The sequence below is a fragment of the Podarcis tiliguerta genome (assembly GCF_965153285.1).
Source record: "Podarcis tiliguerta genome assembly, chromosome: Z".
In the NCBI taxonomy this organism is placed as follows: Eukaryota; Metazoa; Chordata; class Lepidosauria; order Squamata; family Lacertidae; genus Podarcis; species Podarcis tiliguerta.
This window is the reverse complement of record NC_139553.1, coordinates 4681003-4697843: the sequence shown is the minus strand read 5'-3', so window position 1 is coordinate 4697843 and position 16841 is coordinate 4681003. Positions and strand designations below refer to the sequence as shown.

At 45.8% G+C, this 16841-nt stretch overlaps 1 protein-coding gene across 1 annotated transcript in view; it reads right to left on the bottom strand.

Moving 5' to 3' along the window:
• The window catches only part of COL27A1 (collagen type XXVII alpha 1 chain), a 242848-nt gene that overhangs the window by 17286 nt on the left and 208721 nt on the right, over nucleotides 1-16841 (bottom strand). The window contains exons 44-51 of the mRNA XM_083424399.1: nucleotides 15056-15109; nucleotides 14052-14105; nucleotides 13059-13112; nucleotides 12290-12397; nucleotides 10286-10393; nucleotides 6101-6208; nucleotides 1760-1813; nucleotides 510-572 (exon numbers count right to left, since the gene is read on the bottom strand). Of these exons, the coding sequence (XP_083280525.1) occupies nucleotides 510-572; nucleotides 1760-1813; nucleotides 6101-6208; nucleotides 10286-10393; nucleotides 12290-12397; nucleotides 13059-13112; nucleotides 14052-14105; nucleotides 15056-15109 (603 nt within the window). The remainder of the gene's footprint in view (nucleotides 1-509; nucleotides 573-1759; nucleotides 1814-6100; nucleotides 6209-10285; nucleotides 10394-12289; nucleotides 12398-13058; nucleotides 13113-14051; nucleotides 14106-15055; nucleotides 15110-16841) is intronic.

Here is a 16841-nt window from a genome sequence, read left to right as displayed (position 1 = left end):
TTCATAGCTAAAAGTGCCTTGTGTATAACAAGTTGTGGGTAAAAACTGGGTCCTTAGCTCCTCCATCTGCAGCCCCTGCTTGGGTGGAAGTACCTGGAATGGGGTTGGTGCCTTTATCCCATGGTGGGACAAATCTGGCCAACTCAGACTTAAATCTCCACTGAACTTCCAGTGGTGGCAAGGTGGTGCTCTTGTCTCCTCACATCAGGGGGAGCTGCCTTCTTTGTCATCACAGAACATTTGTTTGTTCTAAACTGCATGGCATTAGCAGGATGTGCAAAGAGGAAGACATATGCACGCACACGCACAGTTTCACAGAGAAAGCAGCTACAGAAGGGAGCTCCTCACTTGGACAGCTTCCATGCTGTAGCTTCTGCAACATGCCAGTTAATCCAGCACTGGTGCTTAATTACTATTCCAGCTGTTGCTGTCTGCTGCTTAGAAGATACCCCTAAGGAAGAGATGAGGATGCAATGGTTGATGAAGGGAATAAGATTTCTGCAACTTACCATGAAGCCTTGAGGACCCTTGGGGCCCTGGATTCCCTTGAACCCGGTATCTCCAGGAGGTCCCTGTAGGTATAAAAGATGGCTGTGGATTCCAGAAGGAACTTGGGTGGGCATGTATGTGTTGTTCGAAAACAGGACGTGCACCCCCCCCCCAATAATATAAAAGAAGACATGGATTTGCATAAAATCTGCATATTTTAAGTACATAAGAAGAGCCTGCTGGTCAATTGTTCATCCAGTTCAACATCTTCTTCTCACAGTACGTGCATAAAGCTCAAAACAGGTTAGTGCCCTAGCACTTGAAGCATCACCAAGTGTTATGGTCTGCAGGAGACACCCTGACCTGTGGTGCCCTTGGGGAATATGGCTTTGGGAAGTGTTCTTCATCACAGGAGACAGGGCCTTCTCCGTAGTGACACCCCAGCTATGAAACTTCCTTCCTGCATACATCAGATTATCTCCCATGCTATGTTTATTCCACTTTAAGACCTATTCGTTCCAGCCAACCTTTGGAGCTCAAAAGACGCGCACACCCATCTGTATAATATAAAGTGCTGACTATTGAAGGAGAACTTTGTACTATTGCTCTTTTTGCTTTCAATGCTGCATTTTTAGAGTTAGCTGCCCTGGGCTTTTAAAGGAGCAAAAGTGAGGGGAAAGGAAATATCAACAACTATCAACATCAAGAACTGTGCTGGGGTATAGCCAGATCTGGAATGAACAGGGGCAGCTAAATACATCACCCCTACAGGTGAAGCACTCAAAAATTCCTATACAGCATCTGAAAAAACAAGTTTCTGCTACTCAGCATTAATTCACAGAATTGTAGAGTTGGAAGGGACTCATGGGGTCACCCAGGCCAACCACCTGAAATGCAGGAATCACAACTAATTCTTTCAAAAGCATGAGAAGACCTATCTGTTCTCTGTTGGTTGCCTACCTAAGGGGACCTTTAATGTTGCCCCAGCCATGCCAGAGAGATTTGTTCTTGTGTGAAGTTCAAGCACAGCTGGGGTAGCACTCAAATGAGCTGATCCCATGGAGAGGGGTCAAAGTCATGGATCTCCCAACAGATCAGCACCTCTCCTCCTAGTGGCATGGCAGGTCCTGGGTAACTGGCTTCTGCCAAGGTGGCTGGGTCAGGTAGATGTTAAGTCAACTGCTCATTCAAAAGCAGAGTGAAAGCAACACTTCCCTCAGTGAAAGTGTAAGCTTCAGTGATATGTTATTTATATGAACAGTGATCTCACCTTTGGCCCAAACAGCCCAGCAATCCCTGGAAATCCTGATTCACCGAAGTCTCCCTGGAAGTTTAAAAATAAAAAAGAAATGAAAGGAAGTGTTCAAGAAGCTCAAGTTTAAAGGGCAAAGGAGGAGCAACTATGGGCTAAACTGTGCTTGCAGAGGGAGGAAGATTAAAAATCCAGGTTGGTTGGTTTGTTTTGCAAATTTAGCAGGAGGTGGGAAGCATCTTCTTAAGCATAAATTTTGCATGGCCTGGTCCAGGACTAGAGGAATTGTTAAGTTTTTAAGAAGTACCCGGCAGGATCAGGTCAAGGTATCAATCTGGTCTAGCAGCCTGTTTTCCACACTAGCCAAAGCAAGGCACATATTAAATATCTCCAGCAACTGGCGTTTCCTGGTATACTGCTTCTGAACTTGAAGTTCCATTTACCCTTTGGCACAGGCAGCAGCAGAGAATGCTCCTGTTTTTCGATTCACACTTTCCCCTGCAGTATAGCTGCATTTACACCATGCATCTGAAGCACGCACATCAGCAAATAATCTTGGGAACTGTAGTTTTTTTAAAAAGGGTGATGGGAACTGTAGCTTTCTTAGGGTGTGCTTTAGATGTATGGTTATGTAGACCTCTCATGTAAACGTTTTCAAAGCTACAACCAATCAACACACATCTTGGTCCAGCACCCAGTGCTTTTTTCTGGGGGTACTCAAGGTTACGAAGTGGACAGGCAAGGAAGAGTTTTTATATCTTAAAGGTAAAGGTAAAGGGACCCCCGACTGTTAAGCCTAGTTGCGGACGACTCTGGGGTTGCGGCGCTCATCTTGCTTTATTGGCCAAGGGAGCCGGCATACAGCTTCCGGGTCATGTGGCCAGCATGACTAAGCCGCTTCTGGCGAACCAGAGCAGCGCACGGAAATGCCGTTTACCTCCTCGCCGGAGCAGTACCTATTTATCAACTTGCATTTTGACATGCTTTCGAACTGCTAGGTTGGCAGGAGCAGGGACTGAGCAACGGGAGCTCACCCCGTCGCAGGCATTCGAACTGCCAACCTTTTGATCGGCAAGTCCTAGGCTCTGTGGTTTAACCCACTGTGCCACCTGCATCCCTTTTTATATCTTACATTGTCTTTAAATGCATTTCTAAGCTGCTTAATATTTTGCAGGTGGTGTACACTATGTTTGGTATAAAAACAGTATGAATTAAAAGAAAAATACAACTTAAAACCAACAAAACAATATAAACCCCACATGTACATAAAACAGAGTTTCAGAGGATTCACACACCTGAACCAGGGTCAGGGAAAGCCTGGCCAGAAAGCTACATCTTCAAAAGACAACTGAAGAAACTGGTGGTTGAAATCCTACAAATGGTGCAATTTTGTTGGGTTGAAGCAAAATTCAGCATCAGATTCATTGGGTCAGATTCAATGGGTCAGCATCAGATTCATTGGGTCAGATTCAATGGGTCCACATCAGATTCATCCCCCATTAGCAGTGGGGGAAGCCCCTTTCTGTATTTATTTTCCATTGCTGCCGCAGATAATGACAGCAACAGCTGTACCAGGGCCGCCATTTTCTTTCCCTCACAATGCCCTAGCATCCTTCTGGATCATTGTGTGTACAAGGCAGGGGATGAGGACTGACTTTTCTGGTGACAATTACACACACACACACACACACACAGAGCACAAGAACAACACTTTGCAAGAGATATTATGGGGGAAACAAAAGACGGGGCCAGGCTGCCAAGGGAAAGTGCTGCTGCTGCTTCCTGTGGTGGGGGCAAAATGTTTTTTAAAAAGGAAAAGAATGAAGCCACAGCATCTACTACTAACTCCGGACACCCACAAACCTGGAAGAAAATTTTGTTTGCCCTGAAGATAGTGGTGAAATCCCCCCAAATTCTAATCATGTGCTAAAAATAATTCGACACCCACTGGGAAACCCTGCCTGCCCACTTTGGTGTCTGATTCTGCAACATGTGCGCCTGCGTTTTGAAGGTTTGTGACACAGAGAGAGCACTGCCAGAAGTCAGTATTAAGTGCAAAGCAGACAAACATTTCCAAGCAAAACACAGCCTACATTCTCTATCCGCAGGACACAGTTTTACATCTGACCTTTGCACAAGAATATGGGAAAGTCTGCTGGAACGTTTGAGGGGAAGTGGGGGCCAAACGACCCTAAATGAGTCACAGAAATAGCGAGGTGGAAAAACTCTTTTATGGCCTGTGAAGTCTTCAGCCTCAGCTGCTGCGCTCCACAGATTATTCCAAGGGGGCTTGTTCAGCCTGGTTGTAAATGACTCAGAAGCCCAGGGTTTCCACCATTTCTGCTGAAAAACTGTTCCAGAGTCCTAACATCCTTTGGCATTTGGGAAACTTTTCTTGCCATGTTCTTGAGACATGTTTTGGCAAGGCAAGGCCTGTTTCGAAGCTAAGAAGTTGTGAGTGACTTTCCAAAGGATCCATAAATGAGAGAAAATTAAAGTAGCAAAACTGTTTTTTTAAATTTCAGGTAGGTAGCCGTCTTGGTCTGACACAGTCGAAATAAATAAAAAAAATTAAAAATTGTCCAGTAGCACCTTAGGGACCAACTAAGTTTGTTCTGGGTATAAGCTTTTGTGTGCATTCAGGACAAACTTAGTTGGTCTCTAGGGTGCTACTGGACAATTTTTTAATTTATTTTCTTTAAAGCCCTGAAAAACAAAGCACTACTATTTCTTTTTTTTAAGCATCTTGAAAAGGAAATTATTTTCAGGAGGTAGCCGTCTTGTGTCACCTTAAAAATGAACACGTTTAACTAACACACAAGCTTTTGTGGACTAGAAGTATACAGTGTTTTGGTACAAGTGGTGGAAAGCGAGGGGGGTGAAGGGTAAACAATGAGGTCAGAGAAATAGGAGAAGCAGAAGGTACAGGCTTTGGAACTTGAATGCATGTAAAAACATCACAATGCACAAGCCGGCACTGATGAAAACATAAACATTCTTGCATTAGCAAGCTAATTAACATCTGTAGTAGCGGGACAAAACAGCCGCTATTGTCACTCACAGGTGACAGAACTGAAATTCTTAATAAGTCTTAGACACATGAGGTTGGAGCCAGACTTGATCATGCTTAAGAGCAGACCTGCTGTGATAAACAAAACTTAAATGAGTCGTCATGAGTAGCTTAGCATGCTGTAAGCATGCAGCTCAGTGGTACAGCATCTGCTTTGCATGCAGAGGATCCTGTGTTCAATTGCTGGCATCTTCAGGCAGGCCTGGGAGAAACTCCTGGTGTGAATCCCTGGAAGGCTGCTGCCAGTCAGTGCAGGATGTGCTAGGTGAGATGGGCAATATAAGGCAGTTTCCTACAGTCACAGTGCAGTCACAGAGGCCATGATGAGGACTAGAGGCTCTCTCCTTCGGTCGCCATTCCAACTCATGGAAGGCAATGAAAACAGCAAGAGGGTTTGTGTGGACAAGTGCATTTGTCTCTACCCCACTCCAGCCCCCAAGTGAACACAAAGACAGAACACCCAAAGAGGACTTTTGGCTGGATTCAACCCACAGTGTTCACTTGAAGGAGGGAAAGTGGCATGTCCTCCCTTTTCCTCCCCAGCTCTTCGTGAAATAGTTCAGCTTATTCTGAGCCAACGTGGTAGTGGCAGGCAATCTGGGATCACCAGAGGTAGGGCCAATTTGTTCTGTTCCCACCCTTCCTCCCCTGAAAGGACGCCCTCCCGCCATGGTTTCTTCCTAAAATGGCTGCAGTCAACCAGAAAAAGGGAGACAAAGGGAAAACTGATTGGTCCAATCTGTCCTGCTCCCTTATTAGTCTGAACTCTCTCCCTCTTTGCCTTGTTTCTGCCTGAAAATAAAGGTAAAGGTAAAGGGACCCCTGACCGTTAGGTCCAGTCGTGGACGACTGTGGGGTTGCGGCGAGGGAGCCGGCGTACAGCTTCCTGGTCATGTGGCCAGAATGACTAAGTCGCTTCTGGCAAACCAGAGCAACGCACGGAAGCGTTGTTTAACTTCCCGCCAGAGTGGTACCTATTTATCTACTTACACTTCGTGCTTTCGAACTGGCAGGATGGCAGGAGCAGGGACCAAGAAACGGGCGCTTACCCTGTCGCAGGGATTCGAACTGCCAACCTTCTGATCAGTGCAGACAAGTATGGAAGTGGCAAACTCAGGCTGTCTGGATAGCTGAATCAGCCATCCATGCAGTGAGGTTTGGGAATAATTCTTTGTGTTCAGATAACTGAATTTGAAGATAAGGAGCGTTCTGATAGCAGGACCTATGTGAGTCATTTAAATTCCTTGGCCCAAGAATGAGCGCTTAAGAAGAATGACACATCTACTTACCAGCTGCCCCTTTGGTCCTGCCTCGCCAGGGGGTCCAGGAAGGCCCATCCCACCTTGGTGGCCTCGTTTCCCTAAAGGGCCAGCCTGCCCCGGCAACCCCTGTTCTCCCTAAAAAGCAATGGAGAGTGTCAATATCATTCAATGGGAAAAAACTGTTCACTGTATACCACACAATGGCACAGGTGGCTAAGCTCCTGGCAGTACTGCGGCTAAATCTGATGACTTGAAGCACCTACACTAGAATCAAAGAATCACTGAGTTGGATCCCCAAAAGGCATCTAGCCGAAACTCCTGCAATGCAAGAATCTCAACTAAAGAATCCCCAACAGGCGGCCTGAGGGAGGAGTGGTGGAATGCCCCATTCCCAGTTACAGAAATAATTCCAGGGACTCGCACACTGCTGACTTCATCTGAATCCAGCACCTACAAAGTTAACTTCTTGAGAACCTGAGAGCCTGCATGCTGTTTGAAGACATTTTGGTTGGCCTTCTAATGGTATGGCCATAATGTGGATTTTGATTCTTTCCTGCACTTATTGGCCAACTAAGTCGACTTATTCTGCTTTTTTGTGTGTAATGGAAATTTTGTGACATAATGGAAATTATGTCTCTGATCTCGACACACACCCTGAACTTTTGACAAGGAGTTTGTCAGAAAATAGGCACTTTCCCTGGTAAGCCAGGAGAACTAGGAGAACAGAGACGAGCCAAGAGGCATATCACTCTTGTGTCACACTTGACTGTCAGCCTGTTATTCTAGCTGCAGCCGTTAGGGGGCAGCAACTGCCAACTGAAAAGTACCACATTAACAAAAGGATAATTGATCCCTTATTCATCCCACCCCCAGCCTCTCTTAAAAAATAAGCAAGCAAGCGAACAAGCGAACAAACCAATAGGAACTGTGCATTTATTGCGTTAGAGCTGCAAATCTTGAAACCTCTGGCTTTCGGGACATGGAAAGATTGGGTAACTTTAGGGAAAGGCTGTAGCTTGATGGTGTAGTACCTGCTTTGCACCCAGAAGGTTGCAGGTTCAATCCTGGCGCCTCCAGGTAAGCCTGGGAAAGACTGTTGTATGAAACTCTTGTGGAGCATTGCTGCTGTGTTAGATGGCCTGACATGGTACAAAACAGCTCTGTGTGTTGCCATTTGATTCTGCCGCTCTTTTGAGAACCATGAGGACTGGGAGCTTAACTCTCTTTTAAAGTGAAGGTTGATAGATATCCCAGTAATAGTAAAACATCCTGTGCATGCAAAAAGGTCCCAGGTTCAACTCCAGGAATTCTCCAGGTAGGCCAGTGAAGACTCTTCCCTGAACCACTAGGCAAGGAGGGAATATAAAATGCAGGGAGAAGAGATAACTCAATGCCCATGGGTCAGGTGGGTTCTAGAGAAGGCAGATATCAAATTCACTCTCTCTATCAAACACGAGATTGGGTACCAGCTGAGGCAGGAGTCTGCTCAGGTTGCATGACGTGAAGCTGAACTAGGAAAAGTGCATCCAGTTATGGAACTCTTTTCCCCCTGAGATGAGCCTGGCACACTCTGCAATGTGCTTCAGGTGCCAGATTGAAACTGATCTGTTCTTGAAAGCCTTCTCTTGAAAATGACTGATACTGCATCTTTTGTGTGGACATGCTGCATTTTAAAAATGTTTTCTGTGTTGGTTTTTGTTGTTTCAGGGGTGTAGCATGGGTGTGTGCGTGCCAGGGGGCTGTGGCCCTGGGTGCACAATTTTTGAGGGGGCATGATCCAAGCACACCCACGCATTCGCCCCCAGTGTGGCCTGGCCTGGTGCTCCTCTCAGCCTGCCAATGGCTGCGTTGGCTGGCTGGGCTTCCCCCTGCGTGGGCAGGCAGGTGGTTCAGTGCGGCCCTGCTATGCTCTGCTGAGGTCACTCCAGCGGCAGTGGTGGTGGAGAGGACTGGGCTGGCACCCCCCCCCCCAGCGTGAGTGCTCCTGCCCAGCGTGTGTGCACCTGCCTGCCCCAGGCACTGGCAACCACTGCTACACTGCTGGTTTGTTTTGCATTGATTTTAAATGTTGTGGTTTGCACACTGACGCAGATATATTTATATGATGATAAGGTGCAGCGTAAAAAGATTGAGCTAACTTTTGGCTTGTGAAGGGAGAGTCAAAAGGGATTTGGCTCTATGGAAATGCAGTAATCCCCCAAAGCAGCTGGAGCTTCCATTGCTAGACACTGGAAGAAGTCCAGTGTTACTACATTGAGATCTTGGTATCAAATGCCTTAGCAAAGCAGCACTTCTGGAAAGATCACGAAAATAATAATAAGAAAAAATGTTGGGGGGGGGGTAAAGTAAAGAAGATGGTGGGACTTTGCTGATTTTGCCAAGAGAAGGGGATACAGGAAGAGCTCCTTCCTCAAGATCCTTTGTATCTACAGATTCCTGTAGTGAAGTGGCTACTGTTCCTCCTTCTTGTAACTGAAAATACAACAGGCACATGATTGAGAGATGTATCCACACAGGATTCTGTTTCGATTATGGTTGTGTTTCTATTGAGCTATCCACTTAAGCCTAGATTTCTTATTTTATATTTAGTAACACTTAATTTATTCTGTGTTTGCCACATTGTTCATTTTTGCCATTTTTAAATTTAGTGTATTTTGTATACAGTATTTGTATTTCCAATGCTCTGTATTTTGATGTTTCAAATGTTTGCTGTAAGCTGCTTTGTGCACAGCCTGTTGTGGAAAAGTGGCATATAAGTAAACTCAATCAATCAAGGTGTGTGTGTGTGTTTGAAGAGTTTTGATTTCCCAGTTCTCCTCTGCTGGCTGTGCCTCTACGTTCCTCAAACTGCTTGGGCATGAGGGCTAAACTGTGCGATATGCAAGGAGCTGCATATCAGTTCTCCCAAGACTTTAACTTTAGAACAGCTGCAAAGGGTATGGATTTTGATCAGAGCAGCAGTGCTGTCAGAAACTGCCAGAGCCAAATCTGGGGAACAACAGACTCCAAGTGCAACTGCCCTGTGTGGTGAACTCATGGAATTGCATTTTGGATTATTATCCTGTAAAGTGGTCCCTTGGAAAGTGGTCCTTGCCAGTCCCACCTACCCACCCTGCCTGGCCTTTGCTCTTTCGTAGACAGGGAGGGTTATTTAAGTAATTTAAAAGCATGCCTGAACCACTTAGCATTTAAAAACCTCTAATATGAAAACAAGAAACAGATATCACTAAAACAAAAACACAGCTAAACAGTAGCATAATAGCAGAGGACTGGGCAGCAAAGAGCAGGTGGAGCTTGGGGCAAGTGGAGTCAAAAGCCACAACCGGCAGACTCACACTTGACACACACACAGAGAGGCCCCATCTGCACTACACATTTAAAATCAGTATCCCATCACTTTGAAGAGTCATGGCTTCCGCCAATGTCTACAGTGTGAATGGAGCAGAGTGTACGTTCTATGAAGCTGGGATGGAGTAGAAATAGCAAGGCTAAGGGGGTGGAGGTGGAGCGTTTCTACACTGCACTCCAAGAAAGGAAGTCCTTTCCTCCCAGCACACCAGAGAAATCTGATCATGGCTCCCTGCTCCTGCTTTAAACCAACACAAAACTACACAACCTGCCTGTTCCTTTTCACCTGAAGCGGTGTGTGATCTAAACTCCTCTCCATTGGAACAGAACTGCAGCAGCAGCAACAGAAAGCATCCTGAATGCATTCTAACTGGTCCAGGGACACCAACCAGAGTAAAACTGGGGAGAATATATCAAAGTGCTTGCTGTGGATGGGTTGTGGACACTGGCCTGGAACGAACCACCTAATGCAAATTGCAGGAAATAATTCTGTCCCGACTGGCAAATTGTCTTGATTCCGAAAGGAGTAAGAATATTTGGAGGATCTGTGGTTTTGTCACCCTGCCTGAAGGTTATTTTTCAATGGGAAGTTAGATTTAGAAGTGCTCCCCCCACCGCCCACCCTCACTGCCCTCTCCTTCAGGAGAACGATGGGAGCAGAGCCAGCCACTGGAGACTCCAAGCAAGATGGAACTCAGAGCTTATAATGTGGGAGAAGAAGGCAGAGAAGGAGAGCTCTGATGTTAAGGAAGGGATTGGGGGCTGATTTTTTGGTGGGGAGGGGAAACTGCTCTCTGTGAATTGCTGCCCCTTTTGCCTTTCCACCTCTGGTTGTAAAAGCAAAGGGGGAGGGGAGAAACCAACCTTCAATCCTGGGGGGCCCTGAGCTCCTGGAAGACCAAGGACACCAGGATTCCCTCTTTTCCCCGACATTCCTGGGGTGCCTTCCTCTCCATCTTCACCCTGTTCTCCCTTGAGAAAGGCGGGGAGAGAGAGTTGTGTTTTTTAAACATTTTAATTGTTATCAAATGGGGGGGTTACAGAGGGGAAAGGATAAAATGACCCAGAATGAGCAATAAATATTCTTTGGTGCTTACATTTCCGACAAAAAGGATGAAAAAGAAACAAGAAGAAAGGTTAATGAAATTGACCTCTGCAGGATTCCTAATATACCATGTGGCTGAGCATTATCCTGCACCTTGTTATTCCAATACATAATAAACTGGACTGTTTTCTAATAAAGTTTGTCTCCCTTATATGCATTTAATAATATCCAGAAGCTTCAGCATTTACTCACTGATATTCATTTATATTTTGACAAATGTAGATAATGCTAGGAAACCCTGAAACGAATCTATGTAGTAGAGTGTTGGGAGTACAGTAACTCCTTTAAGCCTCAATAGGTGTCCTTTGGGCCTGATTCCACTCACACAGCATCTTTTAAAAAGCCCCCCACAGGCTGCTTCCCAGCAGGGAAGGAAAGACTGATTGCCCCATTTAGTAAAATGCAGCATAGATAAAATTCCTCACAATGGAGGGAGGCTAAGATCCAAGTTCACTGTTGGCGTTCTAGTCTACGGTGGGGAAATCAAAACAGCTGAAACTCAATGTTACAAGAAGAATGGAGCAGTTGCTGCTCCCTAGAAACAGACCAAATCTTCTCATGTCATTTGTATAACACAAAAATAGCACAATGAATTTGCATATGACATATGGCTGGTTCATTCTTAGTGGTCAATGGACAAGTTCTTGGTTATGGATTGGTTTAAACAAAAACAATAACAAAGGATAGAATAAGGTAACATTCAACAATGCATAGCCAAATGCCTAATCAGGTGCCCCTGTGGTTGTGTTTAGGTTAAGTATGAGTGATAGTCATTTTCCCTCTTAGGTTACCAATGAAACAATAGAAAGTGTTGGCATACCGATGAATGGCTGGGTGTGTGTTTCGAAGTGAAGATAATTTGTGTTACCAACAGCCAATTACGTGAGTTGGGGAGTGGAAGAAATATGATGTCTGACAACTGTTCCATGCTTTAGAATGCTCTTCCACCAGCAGAGGCCTTGTCCGTACTTATTTTCCTCTGCACTTTCGAGGCACAGACCACACTTTAAAGCACTCTTGGTTTTTTGAACTCTGGAGCTTTCCCTGTGAAAACTCGCTCTTAAGTGCTGAACTGGAGCACACGGCAATATATGGAAACCCCAAATTGCCCTAAGTTGTGCTTCAGCTTTAAGAAGTGGGTTTTCGTGGGGAAAGCTCTGGGGTGAGGGAAAGAGCACGGGGACAGAGATCTTTAAAGCACAGCCCTGTGCCTGGAAAGAGCGAGGCAATGGGTAAGTGTTGATAAGCCCGGAGATTCAGCAGCCACCCTTGCCACTGACTTTCAGGCATCTCCTAAAGACCTTTTAATGCAAATAATGAAGCTATTTAAGCTTCCTTGATTAGCCAGCCATTTCAATGGTTATTTTGTATTGCTTTGTGGTGTTTCATGTTTCACTGTGCTTGTACATTTTATTGATATTTGATATGATTTGGCGGCATATAACTATTTTTAAAAATAAAAATAAGTTGCAGAATGTTGTCCTGAGCATGGTTGATACAGCAGAAGGGCAGCATATAGATAATCTTGCAGTGCATTTCTATGTGTCTGAAGACCCTCTGAGTTCAATGGGGCTTACTCCCAGACAGCCTTGGGGTAGAGGTCTACTCAGTAGGATCTACTTGGGAGGAAGGATCCACTCAGGAGGGAGAAGGTCCAGCTGCAAGGCATCACCCACCTGCAGGTAATGACCCAGCAGAGAATTACACAGAGGCGGTGATTATATAAATCAAGGGTGGGAACATTTGGCCCTCCAGATGGTTACCTTTTGTCCAAAGCTGCCGTCTTTCCCAGGAATCCCATCAATTCCAGGAGTGCCCTCTTGACCCTGCCTTCCAACCACTCCTCTTGGACCTGGTAATCCCACAAGACCCTGTGAATATAAAGGCATTTGTGGCTGAACTGTGAGGACATGAAAACTTGCTGCCAATTCTGCTATGCTGAAACAGGGTCTCAGCAAACAGTAGTGGGGATACAGCAGTCAATCTTCCCCAACCTGGTGCTCCATAGATGTTTTGGGTTACAGCTCCCATCATCCCTGGCCACTAGACATGCTGGCTAGGGCTGATGGGAGTTGTAATCTGGAGCACCTGGAGGGCATCCAGTTGAACAATTATGGTCTAGGTAGTCCCCCCCCACCCATGGGGAATTCTTGACGGTGTAGGGAGTTAAGACCACACACCCAATAATCCCCAGCATCTCCAGTTAGGCCTGGGGACACCCCCCATCTAAAGGCCATAGGAAACCTGCTGCTTATTGCTGAATCTGTGCAAGCATCAGCTGAGTTTTCTGTGGATTGACATTTGCTCCGATTCAGTGCTAAAAAGCAAGTTTTCCCGGGAAAAGCAGCAGGGCAAATCAAAAACTGCCTGGACTGCTGCTTTCTAGGCACAAGTGGAAGTGTGGACGAGCCCTGAGTTAGATGGACCAATGGCCTGACTCAGTAAAGGAGCTATGTATGTTCAGCGGCATCACTTAACTGAGAGGTGTAGCAAAAAAAAAACACACCAACAGGCTGTGCATTCATCACCTACCGGCAAGCCTCTGCTGCCTGGGGCACCCCCAAGCCCTTGCTTTCCTTTCTGCCCCTGAAAATAAAAAAGGAAAAGGAAAATAAGCCAAGCATCACCAAAGCTCCCGGAATATCTCATATTGTTGTGCCTTGAAGTCCAGTTCCACACCTCATCATTAAAGAAAAAGAAAAATAATTTCATTTCAACACTTCAGTGTTTTGGATCAGCTCTGGGACATTATCTATCTATCTATCTATCATCTATCTATCTATCTATCTATCATCTATCTATCTATCTGTATCTGGAGGGGTTCAGCAAGGCATCATCAGTTGGATCTTCTTAACGTTGGAAAAGGAAGTCTGCCTTGGAAAAGGAATCCTCATCCTCCACCTCTGAGCCTCCCAGGTGCTCCATGTGATGTGAGAACACCAGATTTGCTAGAGAGCAGATTTAACTGACATAATCCAGGCAACTACCGAGGCTTTTCAGCTCTTGGACTTCATTGTTGCCTCACCTTGCTTTGTGGTGCTTTCATTTGATGATTGCAATTTGTTGTATCGTGGGTTCTTATTTTCTATTTGACGTGGTTGGACTGTACCACGTTAAGCCCATGTGGGTGACTGTTCTTCCATATAGAAAACAAAGAATCTAAATCCTCTGTATATAGATGTTAAAGGAGGTTAAGCTAGAATTCTTTTCCCTGGCATGCTTACTTCCTAAGTGAAGGGCTTCTTTCTCACTTACTCACTCTCTGTGTGTATTTCCCCTTCAATTTAAATGTATTGAGTACCATCCAATCAAGAGAGTCTCCACCTGCTTCCTGAACTAGTACAGCCCAATCACAGGCCCATAATCTCTGGGAGAACTTAGATTTGTAACCATCCCTAGACCTTCTCCTTTCCAGCTCCCCACCCCCACGAACCTCACAACTCTCTGGTTACCCCATATGTCTGCTGCAAGTGGGGCAACTCTGCCAGGATGCATGGCTAAGTTGAGGTGTTTTTCCAAACCTACCGGATTGCCCTTGGATCCTTTCAGCCCTGGTTGACCAGGTGGTCCTGGATGTCCCTAAGAGAACAAAAGGGACAGGGTGGGGAAACTGCTTGAAAATACCCTTCTGGCAGAGATGTCTTTCACGAATCACGAAGAACAGAGATTACTGTGCATAGGACAGTTCTAGCCATATGGAATTAGCTTTTACATCTTGTGGGTAAGATTGTGTTTGCCCTGGAAGGCGAGGAGCCATGACTTTGTGGTAGATGAATAGTTTTGCATGACCAAGGTTCCAGGTTCAATCCTTGACCTCTCTAAGGAAGGCTTACTGAAACCTCAGAGAGCTGCGGCCAGACACAGTGTAGGAAGTGCTGAGATACATGGATCAATGCCCTCACTGAGCTTAAGGCAGTTTCCAATGTGGGCTTTAAAGTAAAGCATGCAAGCACCTAAGACCTCTTTGCAAATGTTTGGAAGTGTACTGCACCTCCTCTCGCAGGGTTTGGAAACCAAAGCCCTATTCTGCTGCTCCAGAGAAGCGGACACGGAGCAATGGATCCAAACTCCAAGAAAGAAGATTCCACCTAAACATTAGGAAGAACTTCCTGACAGTAAGAGCTGTTCGACAGTGGAATTTGCTGCCAAGGAGTGTGGTGGAGTCTCCTTCCTTGGAGGTCTTTAAGCAGAGGCTTGACAACCATATGTCAGGAGTGCTCTGATGGTGTTTCCTGCTTGGCAGGGGGTTGGACTTGATGGCCCTTGTGGTCTCTTCCAACTCTTCTATGATTCCAATTAGGACACTTAGATTGCAAACTTCAACATGCTAACTCAGCAGTAATCCCCAATAGACGCAGCAAGAGCATGCATAGGTTTGTGGCATTGAAGGGCAAACCAATGACTTGAGGACATGCATGTTGGTTCCATCTCCCATTTCTGCATGTTTTCCCTCCCTCTCTTCCACATACGCACACCCTGGCCCATGCACAGAACAACTTTCAGAAGGTGGGCGGAGGGGAGCTTCTTACGGGTAAGCCTTGCTGTCCAGGTTTCCCTCTCTCTCCATCAATACCCTCTTGGCCCTAAAAGGAAGTGAGAGGGAAGATTCAAGTTAAACTGCCATCCGAGATCCTTCTTTCCTCCCAGGGGCAGAGTGGTGAGTCTGAGCAATCCTAAACACTTCATCAAACAAAGCAGACCTGAGGTTCCTCACCTCTGGACTAATTCAATGAGGGCGTGTCCTAGTGGATAAGTATTAAAACTCTTTAACGTGCTTGAACAGTTTATTAACACCAGTTGGGCCTCCATGTTTTGGGCCAGATGCTCTCAATAAACACTCTCTAAGTTGGCCCACCACTTCCTTGCCACCAAAGTTGCAGCCCATTCATTTGTCCAATGACTCAGTGCCCAATTCAAATAACTGCCAGAAGGGAAGCCTAACACAGGTTGGGGATGCTGCTCCATCTCCTCCCTCTGCTTAGTGCTTGCACACTCAGATGGAGGGACAACAAGGAGGAGGAACAGCAAGGCTCCAGGGCATCACACACACACACACACACACACACACACACACAAACACACACACACACACCCTTTCAGGATTGTGGGCCTTGGCAGGGGCTCTTCCACAAATGACACAAAGGATAGAGGGAAATCAGTGTTCAAAACTTCCATTGTTCTAGGCACATTTTGCGACAGGGAATTTCATTAGTGCAGGTAGTTTCTGAGCTCTGGGTGCAGGACTGCAAGTAAGATTTCAGATTCAAACAGCAGAGTGGAAGGAAAGGAAAACCTTTTTCTGCCTTTTCACTTCCAGCTACTCTCTGAAGATTGGAGAAGAGACCCTCTTAAGAATATTTGGGGGTTGGGCAGGGGAAGGACTAGACCATGTGAAAAATGAACATAACATGTTAGCTGCAGCTCATTCATTTTCAGCTTTGTATTCTTATTATTAAAAAGTGTGCCTAGGCATTCTGTTGTTGCACCCAGAACCTAGTTTTAGTGTGCCATTTAGCTCCTAACTTTCATATCTCAGTTTCTAAGACTGAAGGAAATTTATGAGTTCTAAAGAAACAGAATGATTTGCATGGGTCAGTCTGTATGTGCAGACTCACAGGCTCTGTTCTTGACCCCCAACAATAACTACAACATTTCTCATTTATAAAGTGTTTCAAGGGCTAACCACCTTACAAGTAATTGCATTAAAAGGAAGAGGTTCACAGTCTGAAAAGACGAACATGAGAACAGAGGAAAAGAGGAGAGGAAGGGCTTTAGCTCCTGGGTAGAACATCAGCTTTGCATCCATAAGGCCCAGGGTAAAATTCTCAGCACCTCCTGGTAGGGTGGGGAGAGACCTGCTATAAGGCAGATCTGAAAATGCCTTTATGACTGAGGGAGAAGGAGGAGGCTGGGTTTCAAAGGCATGCAAGTTTCTGTAAGTTTATATGCTTGAGGAAAGTGGCAGGTTATCAAACACTGTCTGCAGCTGGTTGGAGCTGCTGGGAGCTGAGTAGTCTGGCAGCATACGGAAGGCAGAACATTGGCTGTCCCAGACGTAGATCCTAACCATGCAGGACATGTATGGTGCTCATGACACAGAAGTGAAAGAAGGAGAAGGGTCAGAAGCGATTTCGCCATCTTGGTGCCTTCCAGATGCTTTGTACGACAACTCCCATCATCCCTGATGGGATGGCAAAGAGCTGTAAACTCAGTGCTACAGCACCTGCGCTGCATGCAAAGGTCCCAGGCTCGATTCCTGGTAACTCCAGGCAGGGCTGCAAATGTCTCCTGTCTGAAGCTCTGGAAAGCCCCTGC